The sequence below is a fragment of the Fulmarus glacialis genome, unplaced genomic scaffold, assembly GCF_000690835.1.
Source record: "Fulmarus glacialis isolate BGI_N327 unplaced genomic scaffold, ASM69083v1 scaffold25675, whole genome shotgun sequence".
Taxonomy (NCBI): Eukaryota; Metazoa; Chordata; class Aves; order Procellariiformes; family Procellariidae; genus Fulmarus; species Fulmarus glacialis.
This window is the reverse complement of record NW_009212705.1, coordinates 26,849-46,437: the sequence shown is the minus strand read 5'-3', so window position 1 is coordinate 46,437 and position 19,589 is coordinate 26,849. Positions and strand designations below refer to the sequence as shown.

The 19,589-nt window shown below is 47.5% G+C and overlaps 1 protein-coding gene across 1 annotated transcript in view; it reads right to left on the bottom strand.

The window, feature by feature from the left end:
• Positions 1-957: 957 nt before the first annotated feature.
• NSMF (NMDA receptor synaptonuclear signaling and neuronal migration factor) overlaps positions 958-19,589 on the bottom strand; it is a gene marked incomplete at its 5' end in the record, with an annotated part of 37,179 nt that continues 18,547 nt past the window's right edge. The window contains 12 exons of the mRNA XM_009577969.1: positions 958-1,819; positions 3,598-3,673; positions 4,075-4,177; positions 5,837-5,916; positions 7,057-7,127; positions 7,689-7,722; positions 8,821-8,904; positions 10,552-10,673; positions 12,312-12,401; positions 14,477-14,529; positions 18,838-18,906; positions 19,477-19,482. Coding sequence (XP_009576264.1) covers positions 1,722-1,819; positions 3,598-3,673; positions 4,075-4,177; positions 5,837-5,916; positions 7,057-7,127; positions 7,689-7,722; positions 8,821-8,904; positions 10,552-10,673; positions 12,312-12,401; positions 14,477-14,529; positions 18,838-18,906; positions 19,477-19,482 — 886 coding nt within the window. The remainder of the gene's footprint in view (positions 1,820-3,597; positions 3,674-4,074; positions 4,178-5,836; positions 5,917-7,056; positions 7,128-7,688; positions 7,723-8,820; positions 8,905-10,551; positions 10,674-12,311; positions 12,402-14,476; positions 14,530-18,837; positions 18,907-19,476; positions 19,483-19,589) is intronic.

Below are 19,589 nucleotides of genomic sequence, written 5' to 3'. Positions count from 1 at the left end.
TACAGATCAGAACAACCAGTTCTTTTTCTAAGTATTTAAAAGGAGATTTGTACATATATTTTCCTTCACTTCACAATCAACTACTTTTAGATACCAGGAGATCGGGAAACCAAGGTAATCCTTCCCTGTTACTTCTCCAGTATATTTTACTTATAAAAGAAATAACTCGTATCATCTCCCAGAATTGCCAGAGTGACGTACACAGACTGTAAGTAGTATTTATCCTCTGAACAGGAGAGTAGAAGATGAAAAAAACCCTTCCCAAAACAAAAAGCAACCCCCTGACCTAAACAAACAAAAAGTAAATATATCCCAAAATATATCCTCAAACATCAAGTACAAATCTGGTTTCTCAAACCACGGCTGCTCTGACAAAGCTCTGGGTTTTCTCTGTTCTACACAGGAAGGGACGTGAGCAGCTCCGACCAATAAAGAGGTCTTTTTATCACTGGAAAAGAGATGGTTTATGCACAAACAACTGGCAATCAAGTGAACATAGGGAAGATTCAAACTCATGCTACAAACCCGTGCTGTATTCCTCCAGAAGCATTTCTTCCATATGCCTCAGTGGACAGTCTCCTTGGAGGGTTTCTGATAGTTGTGTAACCGCGCTGCTCCACACAGCAGACTAGAAAGAGAACTCATCTCTCAACACATAGCAAAACACTGGCATGAACAAGTAATTACCATGGCTATTAATTTCTAATTCATTTTTATACCATAGTGAACCTGACGGAGGTTTCTCAGCCAGGTACCATATTTCTAACCTAAAGTATTTCAGCAAAACTAAAGTCCCATAGTTTTGCAAGCAGCAAAATAGAAAGTAACAAAGTTGTGTCTAATTGGAGGAGAAATACACATTCGTGAGAGCACATACAATTAGTGCAGCAGAGCTACTCTGAAAGTAACGAACCAAACCAGATTAATCAATGCAGCAGACATGCAGGGTCTGCTAAGTTATGTTAAAACCATGTTTGCTGGTGATTAAATATGTCTACAGAAGATATATTACCATTTTGAATATATTTTCAAGCAGACCAAAAATACCTCATCTATTGGTTACTGGTGTGTTATTTTTAACTAATTAAATATTGGGAGGGATTTTACCCCCCTCACTATAAAAATTGCACTTACTTTCTATTAAACAAAACAAAACAAAAGTTAGATTTCAATTCTATATTCCAGTATATATTCACATTGAAACTGGATCGTCTTGATCTAAGCTTGCAGGAGTAGGTGTAGCAGTCCTTACTCTCCAAGATCCCCAGCACAGAAGATCCCATCAGTACAAACCCCTCCTTCCTCTGTGCTCTGGTCACTTCTTCATTGTAGTGCACGGGTAATTGATTTTATTTTTGTAAGAAAACCTGAGCTTCAAAAGTCTTTAAAAGGACCTGGAATCAAATCTGGCCCATTCTGACCCAAAACAGCTCAGTTCTGCAAGGAACTCCATCCTGTCCTCGTTTCACACAGCTCCTCCTGAGACACCACGGCTCTGACCTGAGGCGAGTGAGGTGTCAAACCCTTTCCCTCCAGTCTCTCTTGACCCAGGAGACGTTTCTCCCGACACACTTCTGAAGGCTCCTTCTTCCCTCCCTTTAGCACTGCTGCCTCCTGTAGGGCTTTGAAGGGCTCCCCGTGCCAATAAAAAAGTCTCTCTGCAATAAGCATGACTTCTTGGACACCGGTGATCAACTTCCTCTCGCAAAGTCTTCTCCAGCTCATAAAATGTCATCGTAATCCAATAGTTTAGAGTGCTGGCGGGTCTTCCAGAGGCGGTAAAGGCGGAAGTCAAAGTAAGTCTCAATCATTTGCTTACCTAGAAGTGAAACGAAGCAGAGGGGTTACACCCTGCAGCACACGGGACAGATGCAAGAGACCGCAGCAGCAAAAAGACCCCAACCCACCTCCAGGCAGGGGCACGGGAGAACCCGTCCAGATGCCTCATTTGGAAAATACCGACATTCAGCCAGGGCACGTGAAGGTGCCCGTGAGAAGCAAACGTCTTTTTAGATCTCCTGAAACCATGAAAGGCTCCTTAATAATGCCCTGGCAGGGTTTGTCCATGGGGGCGGGAACTGAACACAAAGTCTGTCTCCAGACTTTGACCTCTCTGCACTGACTGCAGCAGGGGGGGCCAGGGGTGTAGGGTATCAGACAACAGCTCCAACAGCCTGCACGAGGCAACCTAGCACGGGGACCTCGGAAAATTACAGATCAAGAGTAAACTCATTGTAAAGATTTGTGGGAAACATTAAAAATAATTAACATTGAAAATTCAAAATAGATTTTTTTTTTTTTTTTTAAATAAACATTAACAGGCTGTCTCCGTCCTGCAGAGCTGTCTCTTCTTACAGCAATGAGCTCAACAGGACACACCAATGCAAGTTCTGCACCACTGGCGCCTCTAATTGAAGGTGGGGGGGGGTCTCAAGGCAGTCCCAGACTGAAAGCCATGGACAGGACTGGTGCTGGAGGTAGCGAGTGCATTTGAAAACACAACGGCGAACAACCCTGGACTCTGAGACAGGGTTCAAGGAGGGGATTTTCGCTGTTGAGACCTGATTAAGATTAGTTTCAGATGACTTTGTAAGGATTAGAGAGGGTACACTATTAGTGCGTCCCAGATTGCTCAAGGGGATAAATTCAGACGTATTCTTCAGCCCAGCCTCCTGAAAGATCAACTGCTTAAATGCATGCGCACAGAACCCGCTGCCTTCCCTGCCAAACTGCATATAAACCCAGGAATTTCCCTGCAAGTTGCTTCTTGGCACACATGTACGAGCATGTTCGCTGTGGGATCCGTGCAAGCACTGTATAACTCTGCACAGCACGAATATGCTCAACTCCCATACATTGCTATGACAGTAAGTGGGAGTTAAGAATAACCCATCAGTGCTGATGCCAGCTGTGAGCAGCAGAGGAAGTATCCACAGTGCTTATAGCCTAATGCTGCATGTTTTTATCTTCCAAGAGAACAAAGTACCAACAGCAAAGATAAAACAAGGGCAACTTCAGAATAAGTCGACTATATGTCGCTTATGCAACTGCACCCATAATTACTTAGATTGACCAAAGAACAGGAAAAATTCTACAGCCCTTTGAAATATCTTGAGCTACAGGCAGAAAAAAGCAAAGCAGACTGAGATATAGAATGGCTATAATGGGCCGCATCCCAGTCACTTGTTAATGACACAATTCACTTGGTACCAGTAAGAGATCCCTGCACACTTGGTTACAGAAAAGGTTCTGCTCCCATGTGCATCTCCCCCATGGACTTCCTATGCTCTAGTAATATGACGAATCTCCTAAACCCAGCCTGGAAAGCAGCCTATTATTTAGGCTACTTTGCCAGCGCCAGTAGCCTGGGAGAGGGCTCTGCAGCTTCAGGCACAACAAACAGGATAGCTGAAATGTGAACGTGGAGGACTGCAAGGGAAGACCCAGGTTCAGCAAGCGAACTACACAAGGTGGTTACAAGCAAAAGGATGGCCATGGCAGGGCTTAAGGGAGCTCAAAATTGCTTTTTCATGAAAATGCCCACTGAAGGAGGCAGGCTGATCAAGAAGACGTGTCTTTGTACAGAAAGTAAATTACCTTGAGCTGATAGTTCAAGTGGAGACTCAAAGGCAACCCTATAAGGATTCATTAAGTTTTTCAGATTCTGAAATAGCTGAAAGGAAAACATATTGAGAGTTAGCAGCTGAAAACAAAGATGAACTCCAGGGCACCCAGAATTGCGCATCCTTGTTCCCTACCTCTAAAAAACCTTCCATTACATGTCCTTTAAAACATCTGGCTCATCAGTAAATAAAGCGCTTTGAATGACTGTTCCCCCCAAAAGTTTCAGTATCTGTCCCTTTCTGCACATCACTTATCATTCCTCCTGTGCCCTCTGGGGAAGGCACAATCCATAGGGTGGTTCGCCCATTCACAGCCACTCATGGACAGGATGGCAGCATGTTTCCACGCAGCAGAAGAGGAAGGTTTAGACTTCACCATGTGACTATTGACTCCCTGGGCTTGGTGCTACTCAGCAGACATTCCCAGAGAGGTGACCCAGGAAGCTCTTACCTTCTCCCCATTGGGGTTTCCAAGAACATAGCAGCCCATGATGTGAATGATATTTGGTTCAGGATTGACTTTACTCATTAGCCGGCTCAACCTCTTCCAGAAGCTGGAAGAAATAGGAAAAAACAGAATAGATAATTTAAAAAAAAAAAAAAAAAAAAAAAAAAAAATCTATCTCCTCATATGCAGGAGTAATCACAAGGATGTGTGTGCAGACACTGCTCAGAAGGGGCCCGAGGCTTGTAGCCTGAGGAGCAAGCTGCTCAGGAAGAGCCATTGGTTCTTAGACAAGGAAGAGCAGGGGCAGAGCAAGGACCCGAGGAGCAGGTCCAGGTCATGTGCTAGAGAAGGAGGAGCGGCCCATTGAGCCAAGGGACCTCCAAGGTGAAGAGAAGGGAGCAAAGTCCACTAGGAGTGCTTTTAGACTGACAGTTTTACTAAGCATTCTCTTTTTGTAGCAGTTCCCTCCAATTTCCTTCCTCCCACTTCTGTCAACAATTGCCCTTGCTGAATATGAGTGTTATCAGTGCACTGGTTCACTTCCAGGGCATGAAATCAGCAGAGAACAGCTGGAGAAGTTGTTCTTCTACATAGCCAGAGAGACAACACCAAACCAGGCTGTTCCATGCTAGCCAGTGCTTGGTGCTGCTCACCAGTCAGACCTGCTTTACATTTTGTGACTACTGACCAGGCACACTGTGCCTAAGGGACATGAAACACAACCACCTCCCCTCTGCAGTGGGTTAGAGCAGACTTCTGGTGGGCTCTAAAGCCCAGCAGTTCCTGTGGGGTCTGCAATCAGATTGTAGTGTAAGCTTTTCTCAGGACTCCCTCCCAGGCACGTACAGGTTGGATGGAGATGTTCACTTCCAAGCATCCAAGTTTTCAGCTGTGTGTTCACAGCTTTCTGAAGGTTCCTGAATTACCAACTTCGGACCAGCCATGCCTGGAAGGCGTTCAGAAGTGTGTATGTGCACACGTGCCTAAGAATTTTATTGACAATGTTTGTGCCAGAGCATGAGAGCACAGAACAGATGTTGATTTTAATACTCATTTCTCATGCCAACAAAAAGTTCTGTAGGAACAGGTTGGTATACATCCTCTCCCCCACAACGAGGCACTGGTAGCCAAGTAAGTTTGAGCACAAGCGAGCAGGCAGCAAAACAGGCAAAGCTTAACTCTCTGCAAAGAGAAGCAAAATTGCCTCAGCAACCCTGGCTGACAGGCTGGCATGTTAGTGAAAACCTTCCTCAGTAACGTGCTGGACTTTGAGCAGGCTTTGCAGAGATACATTCCATTTTCCCCTGCAATTAGAAGGGCAGTTACCGGCGATTGTGGGGGAAATGGTTTGGATTTCTGCCACTAGTCGCCTGCTTAGAAATGCTATCTCAGCCACTTCTGAGCAACGAGGTGCATGTTCTGCTTTCTGGGCAGCAAAGCCTTTGTTAGGAGAGGAAATTTTTTTTTTTTCCCCTCTTTTGATAGTCTGTAGTCCAGAAAGACACTAAACAGCAGATAAAAGCATAAATCTCCTGGTGACCTGTCACAGGGCCCCACCACCGCAGGGACGAGCTCGGCTCTGTCATCTTTGCAACTCCCCCTGAAGGAGCTGTAAGCTGCTATTAGGTCCCCCTTCAGCCTCCTCTTCCCCTGATCAAGGCACCCCAGCTCCCTCCACCTCTTCTTCTAGGCCATGTGCTACAAACATTGAGCAAACTGAGCAGAAAAATGCTACGCGCGTCCAGAACATAACGCAGCCACTCACAGGATCATATCTTCCTCCTTCTCCACTTTGGCGAAAGTGGCAACTTTGTTCTTTAACAAGTATAAGTGACCAGGACCTCCCTGCAAGAGAGAGACAGACAAATGCAAACCACTTTGCACAGGCCCTGAAGAAACAAACCCTGGATATGTTTCTTGTCCTGCACAGCCATACCCAGAAGTGCCACAGGGGAGCAGAGCAGACACGGCTGCTACAACCTCCATGGCAGACACCGCAGGCACTTGCTCAGGAAATATTCACATATGGGGAGTATGTTGGGGGTTGGATTCTCCGGATTTTACTGTTATATGCCCACCTCACTCTAGAAAAGCACAATAATAGACAAAAATCTTCATTGTGGGTGGCTGGAGAGGAATAGGGAAGACAAGAAAGTCCCTTTCATTTGGGGATGTTCGGGGACTTGCCGTGGTAGGCAGACAAGAAGCTGAGCAAAGCAGAGATAAGCAGGCAAGATGTCACTGTAGAAGAACTGGACTTTGGCAGTAGCAGGCACAAAAAGATTGAGCACAACATCAGGAAAATGAAGAGTTGCAATCTCCGGGTCAGTGTGCTGCAAACCCTGCTATTTTGCAGCATTAGGCATGTGGGAGGGAGTTCAAGTTAGGTCACCTTCCTAACTTCTCATTTCAAGGTTCCTTGCACAGCTGCTGGGTGAGTCCGAAGCTGACCACCCTGAGGAACAAGAGACTTGGGAAGGAAATCCCCGGGAAGCCCCAGATCCAGCAGGGCCTGAATCTGTCCCACCCACAGCTCGGCAAGCCTGTACCCTGACCCCTCTCCCGCGTATGCTGGCCTCCGGCTCCGAGCTGTGCCATCTGCCGGTCTGATCCACAACACCCACCACTGTCACTGTCATGCTGAAGCTGTATGAAAACTATAACCATCACACTGCAAATGCTTGTTCCTTTCTCCGAAATCCTCCTTTTGAGGTCTGCATTAATGCTGGTTTGCCTGGGTTTCCTTGAAAGCAGCTGAGAAGCAGCCCAGCTCTGGAGCTGGCCACACTAAATCAGATTTTATTTCCTGCTGTCACAGCAACTTGAGACTGCTCAGTGTCTGGGGAAATGAGAAGTGAAAGCTGTACACATGCAGTTACTTTAACAGAACCTGACTTTGGAATATCGGTTCCTCTATGTAATTTTCCCTGTAGAAAAAGACAAATTTGTAACAAACCACCCAAGCGTTTAACAACTTTCATGTACCTGGCAAAATATCAGCATCTTCCAGATTTTGCAGCCTTTCCGATAAATGTTAAGCTTCTTCTCTATTTCCTCTGCAAAAAACATGTTGGAAAAGATGAACCATGGAGGAAGTTAAAAAATAATCTTATTTCTTCTCACTTCAGTCCTGAAGGCAGGAGGCTGAGCTGTGAGAGGTGCTCAGCACCTACATTCCCACTGATGTCAAAGCAAACCCTTAGCTTTCATGCGGTGGAAAGCAGGAAAGCCCAGCATATCACAGGGCAGAAAAGGTACGGTGCAGCACCAGACACTGCTCTATAGTGACCACAGCTCTGTAGTGACCAGCTGTCCTGACCCTCTGTAATGCTCCTACTCACCTACAAGGGTACGATGAACAGGTGTCTTTGCTGCCCTGTGCCTCAGCTTCCCTTTCATAAACCGGGAACCTTGGCATAGAAAATGGGCTACAGAAGTGAAGTTTTATTACTGCAGCACATCCAACAGCAGCTGACTGACTGTCAGGTGTCACTGGGCTGATAAAAACACCTTTATGAGTGGCAGCTGAGGCACCGGGCACCAGAGTGACTTTAACATATTGATCAGTTACATTTGCAACAGGCAGGAGTTCAGAAAAGGAAATAACACTCACGTACCAAGGATGTCATCAAAGGTGGCATGTTCATGGTCCTGGAAACCAAGAGAGAAGACATATCATGGTTCGCTGTCAGTACACCAGCTCCCATAACATTATTAAAGTCTCTAATATTGTGCACAATCACATTCCCAGACAAACACATGCTCTAGAGCACGATTATACCAACTGATGGCTTCTAATCACATCACAGTAATTACCACCCTAAAACATGTTGCAGCAAAGAGGCTGAAGACTGAATGGTCCATGAAGACCAAATCCATCCAAAGGCTTGAAGATTAATCCTGCAGACTAGTCCAAAGCACATACCATCAGATGTAGTCAGCACCAGCAATGCATATTTGCCTTTTGACCCATGTTTTGTAGCCAGCCTCTGGCTTTACACATGTCCAAGCTGGCTAACAAACAGCCACACTCCCAACACATCTGCCTCTGGCACAGCTGGGTCACCGGGACAACAGTACAGCTCTCAAAAGGAAGAGAGAGGCAGCAAAGCTAAACCCCCCAGCAGCACTGCCTGCTGCACATGGAGACTGAATTTTCTGGGCTGTCAGTCGAACCCTTCCCTTTCAAATTAAGTGAATATAAAGTGATTAGGAAAAAGAGACCCATGACTCCTTGCTGGTGTTTCAGACACCGGCTCAGGCAGGACTGCTAGTGAAAAATCAAGGTTAAATTAATGACTGACAGGGATGCACCACTGTACATAGGGTGATGAGGTTCATGGTCCACTGCAGAGCTCTGAGATCCTGCTCATCAAGTCTGAGGGTGAGCATAAGGAGGAGCCCTAAGCCTGGCAACACACAGCTCTGCTTGTGTGCTCAGGCCTGCCCTGCCTTCCCTTGTTAATCTTCCCATGCTGCCTGGCTGTGCCTGCATAGTCTGGCAGCCCACATGTGCAATTTTCACTCCACCTTACTCTTCCACCTAGACCTGAGCCCCCACAAGCTACCCCAGACCCCAAATCTGGGTTCAGCACACCTGCAGCCCTTTCCTGACAGCTTTTCCAAATCACATCAGTGTTTCAGAATCACTGTAACAGGAACTAGGGATAGGGACAAAAAAAAAAAAAAAATTTCTCTGTATGAAGCCTGCTCCTACACATCCAGACATAACAGAAGTGATATACTTACGTAGAGAATGGGGATGATAGAGGGATCGTCCCTGCGGATAATTGTCGGGACATACTCTGCTTTGGGCACCTTGGAAGAAATGAGCTGGAAGGGGAAAGAAGAAGTGCAACAGCATGAGGAGAAGCCAGTAGAGTCTGGACAGAAGCACAAAGACCATGATAACAGTGCCCTGTTCAGTTGCTCTCAGGTGTTACCCAAAATAGCAGCTAATCCAGCCTATCTGCATCCCTGTGGAAGGTCCTCCAAGCCTTTGGTCCACTAAGGAGCACCCCCAGGCCTGCCAAGTACCCCCATGTGTGGCAATCTCCTCGACCCCCTCCTTGATAAATGAGCACACAGCTCTGCCTAAAAGGCAGGACTGAGTCTGAGATAACAGTTTGTAAAAGGGAGACCCGTGTGCACGGAGGATGAAGCAGCTTGTGTGTCACCAGGAATGGCTGTATCCCTGTAAAGATCATTTCCGTACAGCCTTCCTCTGTGCGAGGGTCTGAGCTTCTGGCTGTAGAGAATTGTTTAAACTGGCACACGTAGCTGGTGGTGGGACGGCTGCATGCCTGAACAGGAACCAGCCAAGGGATGAAATGGCATCAGGCACAAGTAGGCACACAGTCGTAGGATGTCAGGCAGATGCAGGTTGCCTGGCAACTTTGACTGAAGCTTCAGCACGACAGCCCGAGAGGATGGGCCTGCATCAGCACAAGCCAAAGGGCTATGGGAACACGGGCAATTTGGCTGTGCTGTGATTTCAGGCACCTCTGCTCATCGCTGTGAGAGTGGAGCAGGCAGCCATGCTGGTGGGCCTCTAAGTGCAGCCTGGATTCCAGCTTGGGCTGCCTTCAAAGCCCTCCCTCCTGGCAGGCAGCATGTCACTGCTTCGCCCGCATGGGAGTTAATGTAAAGTTTCTGAAGAGGCACAATGTACAGACTCCAGAGATGGACACTCCTCACATACATCACCTGGGGAGACACACTGGAGGTGACAAGGGCTGAGCAAACCCAAGTGTTGGGTTCCTAGTGTTTGGGTCTCACCTTGTCTCTTTGCCCTGAGAGTGCTTCAGGGCTGAGACTGCACAGACAGCCTGGGAACACGTACAAAAGCAGACTGTCTCCATGTCCTTCACTCTTCCCAAGTCTTAACAGGACCCATTCAAACATAGTGCTGCTGTGCTGGACTGGCAATGCTGCCCTGAGAACAAACTGGAAGCTTGAGACCCCATTTTGCCTGAGTACTTGTGCATGTGGCCAAAGAAGGCATGTGTCAGAACCTGGTCCTGTCTGCCAAACCCCACAGAGCAGAGCAGGGGGAAGCCTCGCATCAAGGAATGATAAAAGAGCAGAAAGCATCTCAAGGGATGACATTTGGGTCCAAAGCAAATCAGGCAAGTGACAACAGGAGGGAGGGACTACTGGGACTGGGGACTCAGGCCTCTATTGTCAGGGTTGTCGAGACTCAGGCTAACTCGATTCAGTGTTTGTGACAGTCCTGCTCTGATTTGGGGTTGGACTACAGGTCTTTCCATTTCTAGTTTTCTTTCAACACATTATCCCCAGCAATAACAGATGCTGAATACCATGTCATCTCTTGGCTTATCTCTGAGTGACCCTCATACACACATGAAGAGTTGCCTATACAGAAGACTTGCCTCTTCCCATGAAGATCCTAAATTTAGCAGCTCTGAAAGGACAGACAGAGCCTGAGTAGATACAGGTAGCTGAGTTGGAAACCCTCACCATTATTTTTGGTGGAATAAAGTCTTCTCCGTCACATGCCATGGCTTCAAGTTCCTTTTCTGCTTCCCAGTTAAAGTCAAAGTCGCCATCCAAAGTGCCGCAGGAATCCTGAAGGTCATGGCCTGCCAGAACACATTGTGCATTACAAGGGCAGAACAGCTTGCCTTCCCCACTTGATCCTGTCTGGCAGCTACCTCGCAAGAGGTAGCACAAGCCATGAGACTTGCGTCCTCCTTTCTTCCACAGAGCGACAGACATCACACTTTGGGGCTGGTGTCTCTAAACAGACAAACACTTAACGAATGAAGAGCGCACACAAAGAACCTGATATCACATATCACATAACTTTTCATCACTCTCGCAGTCACCAAGTTTAGATTTCAAATGCTAATTGACAACAGTCACCCTGTCATTTCAAAAATGCAGAAGGAGACAGAACACAAGCAGACTCTCTACACTTTAACATTGCCAAGCTGATGAGCAAAAGTCCAAAGACTTCAAAGCTGGTCTCCTTGTAATAATTACTGCTTTGACTACATCTTCTGAGTGATTATAGAGAAACTTGGTCAAACTGATCCTGGCAGAGAGGTCCCAGAGCGTGAGCACAGCCGTAGCAAACACAGTAGTATTGCAACAGTATACTTGAATTTGCTCTCCAAATTGACCTTACCTGTTGGCCTTCAATGCCTCCTGGGGAAAAAAACATCTGGAAGGAATATAATTGACCATTAAAGGTTAAAAATAGAGACGGTTCCCTGAAGCCAGGGACTGAGGAAAGAGAACCGAGATGCTTCTATTTGTGCCTTTTGGGATGTCCGAGTGTCACTGGGCACTGCCTGGAGCCTGTCTGAACCATGTCTTTTCCATTCGCCTCTGAGTTAGCTGAGGGAGCGGGGAGGAATCAGACTGCAAAGGAACAATCGGGTCATGTTTTGAACCTGGCCTTTCATACATCTCCCCCTGCAAGCTGGTACAGTGTCTTCTACGGCTAGGAGGGCTGGATCTCGTGCTTACCTGGTAGGTCAGTTCATCTCATTAGTGAAATTCATTTACAATACAACCCATTTCAACATGGGCAAACTCATATCCACCAAGTCCCCTGCCTACAGGATTTCAATAAAATCTGGGTAAAACAGCCGTTCCCTTTATAAAAAGACAGTGGGAAGATGCTGGCATTTCCTCCTGTAAATTAACACAACAGCATCTCAGTCCCCACAAGCAGAACATCACAGCATTACTGGGGATTCCCAGAGGAAGATCAGACTGCCCCAAGCTATCATCTGTGCAGCCAGCACGGCCAGGAAATCAAAGCTACATCTCACGGAGCGCTGCAGCTGTGCTCTTGAGCTATTCTAGCCTAGGAAAGAGCTCAGAAGGGGCTCTTGCACGGTAAGCCAGGCAGGTTAGCCCCACTATGGTGATGTAGCCTTGGACTGGTGTGCTTCCAGGTAGGTTGTTTTGGTCCCAAGCGAATAAGGGATGATGGGAACAGAGGGCTGTAAGAGAGCTGTACCACTGGGTATCCTTTGGCAACTGCACAATAACATGAGGTTAGATGCGTTGTGCTCTACAAATAAATATAGGTACACACAGATGAACAGGTGCATATACCTGGAGTGTTATTTGCTCAGATCTCATGAAACTAAAAGAATCACAGATGGGACAAAAGGGCACAGAGGAGTTACTCCAGTGGGACTCCAGTCAACACCTCAGCTGGAGGATTTGGCCACAGGAGGAAGCTCAAAGGACTCAGAACTCACTTTCTCGAGAGTCATGGAAGGAATCAGCTTTGATGGGAGTCGGGTCACTCCAGGACCTGCTGAAGCTCCTCTCACGCCGTTCGGCAAATGCTAGGATAAAACCAAAGCATGACATTAACAGACTCCAAAGCCACCTCTGTTGCTGCCAGCAAAACAAAACATCCAGTAGATTTCCACCAAAGCTACACATCACGGACTCCCCTGTGCTTGTTCTTCCATTTGCCAAATGTGAGTCCTTTCCACACAGGAAACAAGGGTCTCTCCTCTAGACAGCAGAAGATAAAGTGCCCACTTTCTGAGCAGGACCATTATGGGGTACGTAACACAGAAAAAGGAGGACACTTGATGGTCTCTCCTTAAATGCACACTGCTCAAACCTCAATTTAATAAAAGCTATTTCAGTGTCCCACTGTAAATGCTCTGACTCAAAGGCCTCACAGGAAGATGTACTCAACAGCTCATGACACAGACATGACCAGAAGGCGGCAGCAGTTCTCCAGTCAGTTCTCCCTTCACATCTGTTTTTGGGCAGGCGCTCTCTTCATGTTCTAGTGACATCCCAATCACAGCTGGACCAAGCAGAGGGGGGGCCTCTAGAAAGCTCATGCTTTCTAGATTTTGTTCCAAAAGAAGAAATCCTTCAGTTTTTGCTTGCCCGCACTCTTGTGAGCACACATCCCCGCTTTTTCCCCCCCCCAAAGGGGCGTTATATTGTTTGTACTGGCATTTCCCAAGCGGAATCCAGGGAGCTTGGCCCAGCTGGCTGCACTGCAGGCAAATTCCTGGGAACTGCCAACCACAATGTCTGACTTGGCTCTCACATGGGCTTGCCATTACACCTAGATTAACAGCCACTTATGGCCACTAATACCTATTTCTGGTAGCAGACAGAGCAAGTTTGCTGCAGTGTGTCTAGTAACAGCATCTCATGTCAGCGGCACAGGAATTCACTGCAGATCTGCATTACAAGAGCTGAGAAGCAACCTGTCCTCTGCTGCAGTGTGTCCAAGTGTGGGTGTCCAGGGAGACAAATCACATAGGAAGTTCTTCAGGTGATCTCCATCCTCAGGTTTCGTTTAAAACCAGGCATTTAGCTATTGTGCACATGAAGAAAGCTTTGAAAACATGACCCGAGAGTTACCAAGGCAGAGAGGCATGCCTGAACTTCCAGACAGCTCTAAGGAGAGGTGAGCCCTGTTCATTTCAGGCAGTGCTAACTCAGATGCCAATAAAGACACTTTAAAGGGCAATGCTGTTTGCTGTTCACTTCCCACAGCATATGAGAAAGGAGAGGAAAGAATGCAAATTCAACTCAGCAATATTTTGCTGTGGGCAGTCTGTACACGATGCGTGGCCAGGGGGTGGGAAGAACAAGCTGTTTCCTCTTCTGGAGCAATCCTCAGCTCTCGGGAGCCAGTTACACCATTTGCAGCCCATTTCACAGCAATAAGGGAGCTGCCCCAACCAAGTCATGGAGGAGTGTTGCCTTCCTCAGGAAAGGGAACTGCCATTTCCCAGGCCTAAAAGGTGATTTCTTCCCCAGTGAGGCATAACACTCACTTATTTCCCCCTTGCTCCAATCTCTTCCCTGTTCCTCTTCTTTCTCCCTTCTGTTGTCCTCTCAGCTCCCACCAGACAACTTTCCACCACGTCCTGCTGCAGAGATGGTGGTGAGACAGGGGAGGAGAAAAGAGAAAGCCACCAGTCCATGTGGCACATGAAGCACCGACTGTCCGCAGGGAGCCAGCTGGTCCACAGCTTCAGTAAGAGGCCAGGCAGCCCTCGTCAGCTCTGCTGAACTCTCAGCTCTGATTCTCCTCACAAGCGTCTACGCTGGTGATAACCAAAAACCACACGCATGTGGGACAAGGACGCTCAGCTCTCCTTCCACTCCTCGCACTGAGGCCACAGAGATCTCCCACGGCCAAGGCAGAGGGTCCTCGAAAATAGCTCAAAGGCTGCTTGCAGACATCCATGTGTCCTGGAGACTTGCAACAACCTGGCCTTCTTTTTTGTAGGGTAAAATGGCATCAGCAGGTCAAATCCTTTCTCCGGCCCAATGCTAGATCCTTTCTACCTGCATCTGTACGCAAAATAGGGTTCCCTGTGTCCCATCAGCACAAACCCCAACTCCTCACAGCCACATCTTACAGGTGCTCACTTACTTTGTGCTTTAACCCTTCGGCTCCCCACCATGCGGAGGTGCTTCCGAAAATTCCTGAAAGAAAGGCCAAACAAAACCTCTGAGAAAGGTAATATGAAGCAACATCTGGGCCCAGCAGGACTGAAAAATGAGGAGGAAAAAAAAAAAATTGGGAAGACAGCGTATTTCCTTCTGGGCATTCAAAAGCTGGAGACCAGGTTGCCAGCCTGCAACTACTCAGTGCTGGGGATGGTTATATTTGTCAAGAGTGTGGCTGTTTCTTCTGAACTCCCTGGGCTGGTGCTACAGGCAAGTGAGGTCCTACAAGGCAGTCCCCTTCTCATGGCCTGCTTTCACTTTCTTACAGCTAAGGCACCTGTGCTGTAACTTTGCTGAAGACACTGCCACTGCCCATGCTGGCAATGCTCCCTCTTCTCCTGGTAAGCAGCAGTAGCTGCTCCCCTCTCTCCTTTCTTCCACATATGCTTCAGCAGGGAAGTGGGGTGCCCAGGCTCTGCCCTGCTAGGCAGCATGCACACACCATGCTCATGGCTGTGCTCATTCCCAAACACATTCATAACAGCTGCTAAAATCCCACCCATGCTGTTAGGAACCCGTACTGCTCTCCAGGGCAAAGAGCTGGGAAAGACTGAAGCAGCTTCTTCCTTCTTGGATAGCACTGTTCAGCAAGGCTGACTGTCCTCATGGGCCTGCTCTCTGCTAATGCTGCCTGCCTAACCACATGCTTCCCTCCTCAGGACTCACAGCCAGAGTTCAGTGGGGCTGCAGAGTACACAGCTCCAGAGGAAAGCCCACCAGAGGGTAAGGTTCAGTGAGCAGTTACCCTCTGTAGTCAGGTCTCTGTAAAACAGACCATCCTGGCCACTCCTGAGAGACCATGGCAAAAGGACTCTTCGTCCAGCCCCTCCCAGTGCAAGGGACCTGTGTCCTTTAGTTTCTCATCACTCACCTAGACAGGAACCAAGCAGGACAGGAACCAAACAGGACACCAGAAGAGACACAGGGAAGAAGCAGCACGTGAACTATCAAGAAAAGTGTCACCCCTTCATGAACCCTACTTAGTCAGGGTGACTTCACCCTGCCGTGCAGCCCCCATGGCCCCCAGCGATGTCAGTGAGCCCGTGTACCAGCAGCCTGCATGGAGTGAGGGAGCCTTCCTGGATTCCCTTCTGCCCCACCAACATACACCACAGACATCAAGCAACAGAGGCTACTGCTGGTGAAACGGGTAAAATGACAAGTCGTCTGGCTCACACACAAGTTAGTGGGATGAATAAGGACATGTCACAACCATGCAGATGCTTTAGCAAACTAATTGGACTAGAAGACACTTCCAGCACCAACATGAAGTTGTTCAGAGAAAGTCAGATACGTCTACTCCTATACAGAGAGATCAACACAAACACAGCCCTCGTGGGAGAACGCTTAACCCACGCCACCTTCTGCATTGTCCCCCACTTTGGCCTTGGATCCCATGTTGTCATCAGGATCCAAATTTAGCAGCTCAAGAAGGAAAACTAGCAGCTGGGTAGTGAAGCTGGGAGCAACATTATTCCATAACAAATTTCCATCTGCACTTGGGCTATTAATGTTATTTTCCAAAGATTTATTTTAGCTCTGCTTGCGTACGTGAAGATTCACTGCTGTGGATCAGACAACTGCCCCCTTTAGACAAGTAACTAAAACAATTCGCTTCACTAACACATGCTGGACTGGCTCCATGTACAAAGCCTTCTGGGGTGCATGATGACTGATAACGTGGGCTGTCTTGCGGCGCATTAGATTCAAATCCAAATAAATACAATATTTTAAGGGAACCAGGGTCGTTCTTTACACAGAAAGGTCTTAGATATATGTTGTAACTCATCAGAATGAAAATCTTTATGGTCCATTGTGAGACCAAGATCATACCAGGCACTGAGACCGAGATCATACCAGACGCTGAGCACCAATCTTAATTGCCAAGGCCACTGTTACATCCTTTGGGCTTTTGGCATTTTGGAGTAAAATCAATTTTTCTGTTAAATGCTCAGTTGTCCTCTCTGCAGAGGAGCTTCTTCAGATCCTGAGGGAGAAGGGGGGTAAAGCAATCTTTGCTATAGAAGAGTGATGCTCCCAGCTGCCTAGACAGCTTGGTCTCTCCCATCAGTGCGGGTTGAGGGCAGCTGTCTAGATACATCTCCTAAATACTGCTGAGAGCAGCTCCAGGGAGAATCCAGTTGCTCAAGGTAACCATCGCACTAATGCTCAGAGAATGAGACAAAGGCCTTTTTTCCCCCCTCAGCTCTTCTAGAAAAAAAGCATTTTGGAAAGGAGGTGCGAGGCTGGGACTGCCTCTTAATGTGGGCATCCTGTGGCCATCTAGATCCTTCTGAGGGCTTTTTGCAGCTGTACTGGTCCTCAGGCCCCTCTGTGCTTGCATGTTAGCACAAAAGGACTGGCACAGCATCTCTGGGGGAGGCCCAATCTGCTCTGTGAGACCTGCCCAGTCTTCCTGTCTGGCTCCTGCAATCGCACCCAGAAAACCCAGTGTTATTTGATCACTAGCAAGATCTCTTCACCCATCAAAATTCAACAAGCATCCCTCAAGTTACAGTGATAAAATCTCCTTACTACTCCCTTTTCTGAACAGTCCTCCTCCTGACAGACTCCAGCTTGCCATGCAGTCTGCACAACCCTGTGCCACCTCCATGGTATCCATTCCAGCCAAAGGGTCTCCAAGACACAGCAGCCCCACTCCGCACACTCCGCAGCTCTGACTGCAGCGGTTCATTCGCACGCTGCAGAAAAGCCTTTTCATTATTCGAACAGAGGTCAACTACAGAATTACCGATGTATATCAATACTCTGCAAAACTCCCAACAGCACCTCTCGCATTCTCCTCCCCAGCTCCTCCCTGCAGCCATTACAAGGTCCAGCAAACCACTGGGCATCACTCACTCTCGAGGCAACATCCATTGCACCAGCACATGTGCCACGCCACACAAACCAGCCTCCCTGTGCACCAGGCACACAGGGCCAAGCACTGAAGGGACTGTGCGATAACAACTGAACTTCCGAAACAGCTGAGGCCATGAAGGGCTGCCCAACAAGCATCCAAAACTGCGGTGAGGCTGGGGTCCTCCTCGCTCCCTGGAGAAGAGAGCAGAACACTTAACTGCCAGCAATCCTTACAGCTGGCCAGGGTCTGCTGGCATGGCATAGCCAAAAACATTGACAAAAGCCCATCATTGCTCTCCTGTCTCCTCTTTATCACAAGACAAATGCAGATGGGCTCCCACTGTACAATCCTGCCTAGACCTTCAGTGTCCGCAGGAGGTGAGGGGACGTGCTGGCTGCTCAACACAAGGATGACATGACTCCGTCCTCTATCCTGACTACTCAGCATCACCGAGGTATACAACTCCTACTCCTGTATTTGTAAGCCATGTGAACAAGCTGTTTTCTAACAAAGACTTGCCGCTGCCTAAAAAATTCTGAGAAATCTCTTTCTTTTTAAAGATACACTGTCTATTTATTTACGGCATCTTTAGTTTTGATTCTTATTTCTCTTTATTATTGATGAAAGAAACCACCACCCTGAAGTTGCTCAAAAAAAAAAAAACTCTTCCTGGCAATTTCCCAGTTAAGAAAACCTGATGTTTTTCTCCCACTTTGTTTTGAACAGCGCTGAAGTGATTATGGCAGTTTTTAACCAATGACACAAATGCTGTGTTATCCTTCTTAGTAGGCTGCCAAAATACATGAGCCTCGGCACATTTAAAAAAACAGAACTGTTCTGATTAAAACAGTGGATAAGTGATGTGCCTTGTGAGGCCAGCAGACGGAAACCAGGACACTTCTGTAATACCTGGACAAGGAATCAGTCCCCATTCCCTTTTCTTTCCTTTCTGTTCTTCAAAAAAATATTGAAGAAATAGAATTCTGGTCACTAGAGATGTTAATTTTGCCTAGGTCTCAGATTTCCGAGGTGCCATTTGTAGATGCAGCAACAGCACATAAAAGTATTCAGCTAACCTCAAACAAATTCCAAATATTTGGGAGAGGGCTGGGGAAATCGCATCTTGAGGTTTTTTTATATATATCATATATTTTTCTGCCTGAGACACAGATCCTGTATATTATATTTGGAAGCTTAAAAGAAACTTGACAGTGTTCCTTTAAGAAGATGGAGATCAGCTATCTTGAGCACTGCAGCATCATTCACCTCCACATTTCCAACACAGCCACTGCTAGTATCCCTACGAACAGCAACACAGACAGGGACAACCACGTTCAACGTCATCAAGCGTCACTAATGACACCCAAAGGGCCCATGCAACACCAGGTAAGGTTACGGCTATGGGAGAAAACGGGCCCTACCTCTGTATAACAGCTGCAGAATCATTCTCTCGTTTCCGTCTCTTCCTCTCTGCGTAGCCCCTGAATGCCCTGGGAAACCATTTTAAGCCATTAACCAACTACACAGCTTTGAACTGGAGAGGACATGAAACACAGACAGGAAAGCTCTCACCAGACAACAGAGAGAGAGAGGCTGACCGAGGAAGACAGCCAGCCCTTGCAGGACTGCGTGCGAGTCAGGGGCTAGGCAAAAGACTCACCAAACCAAAGGTCCTCACTCTCTAGGGTAGGTGGCTGGACAAGCAGTTGTTCCTAAACCAAACATAAGAGTGGCCAGAGCACGGCCCAAAGAATGGGGGCAAGCAGCCATCATCCTTGCTACGGAGGAATGGACCTAGGAGACTGCAGACACAAAACCTCTGTACACCAGGATCAAGAGGGACAAAGCATGCTAGCAACTGTAGTCGCCATTTCGAAGATGAGGAAGGTTGCGGTGTGATCCATGTAGGCCTACCAGGTGCAGCCATCTAACCTCTTGCCAGCTGACAAACAGCCCTACCACAGGGAAAGCACAAGTGAATATGATGGACAGGAGAGGAGAGGAGAGTTTATCCAGGACACCAACAGACAAGGAAATTAAAAAATGAAGATTATACTTACGAGATGCTAGAGATTCCAGGAGATGCAGGGAAAAAGAAAGAGAAGAGGAATTCATTAGTGCTCAGCCCTGGCCAGCGTTCTGAGGGAATTCTCACTCCAGAAAGAATACTTCT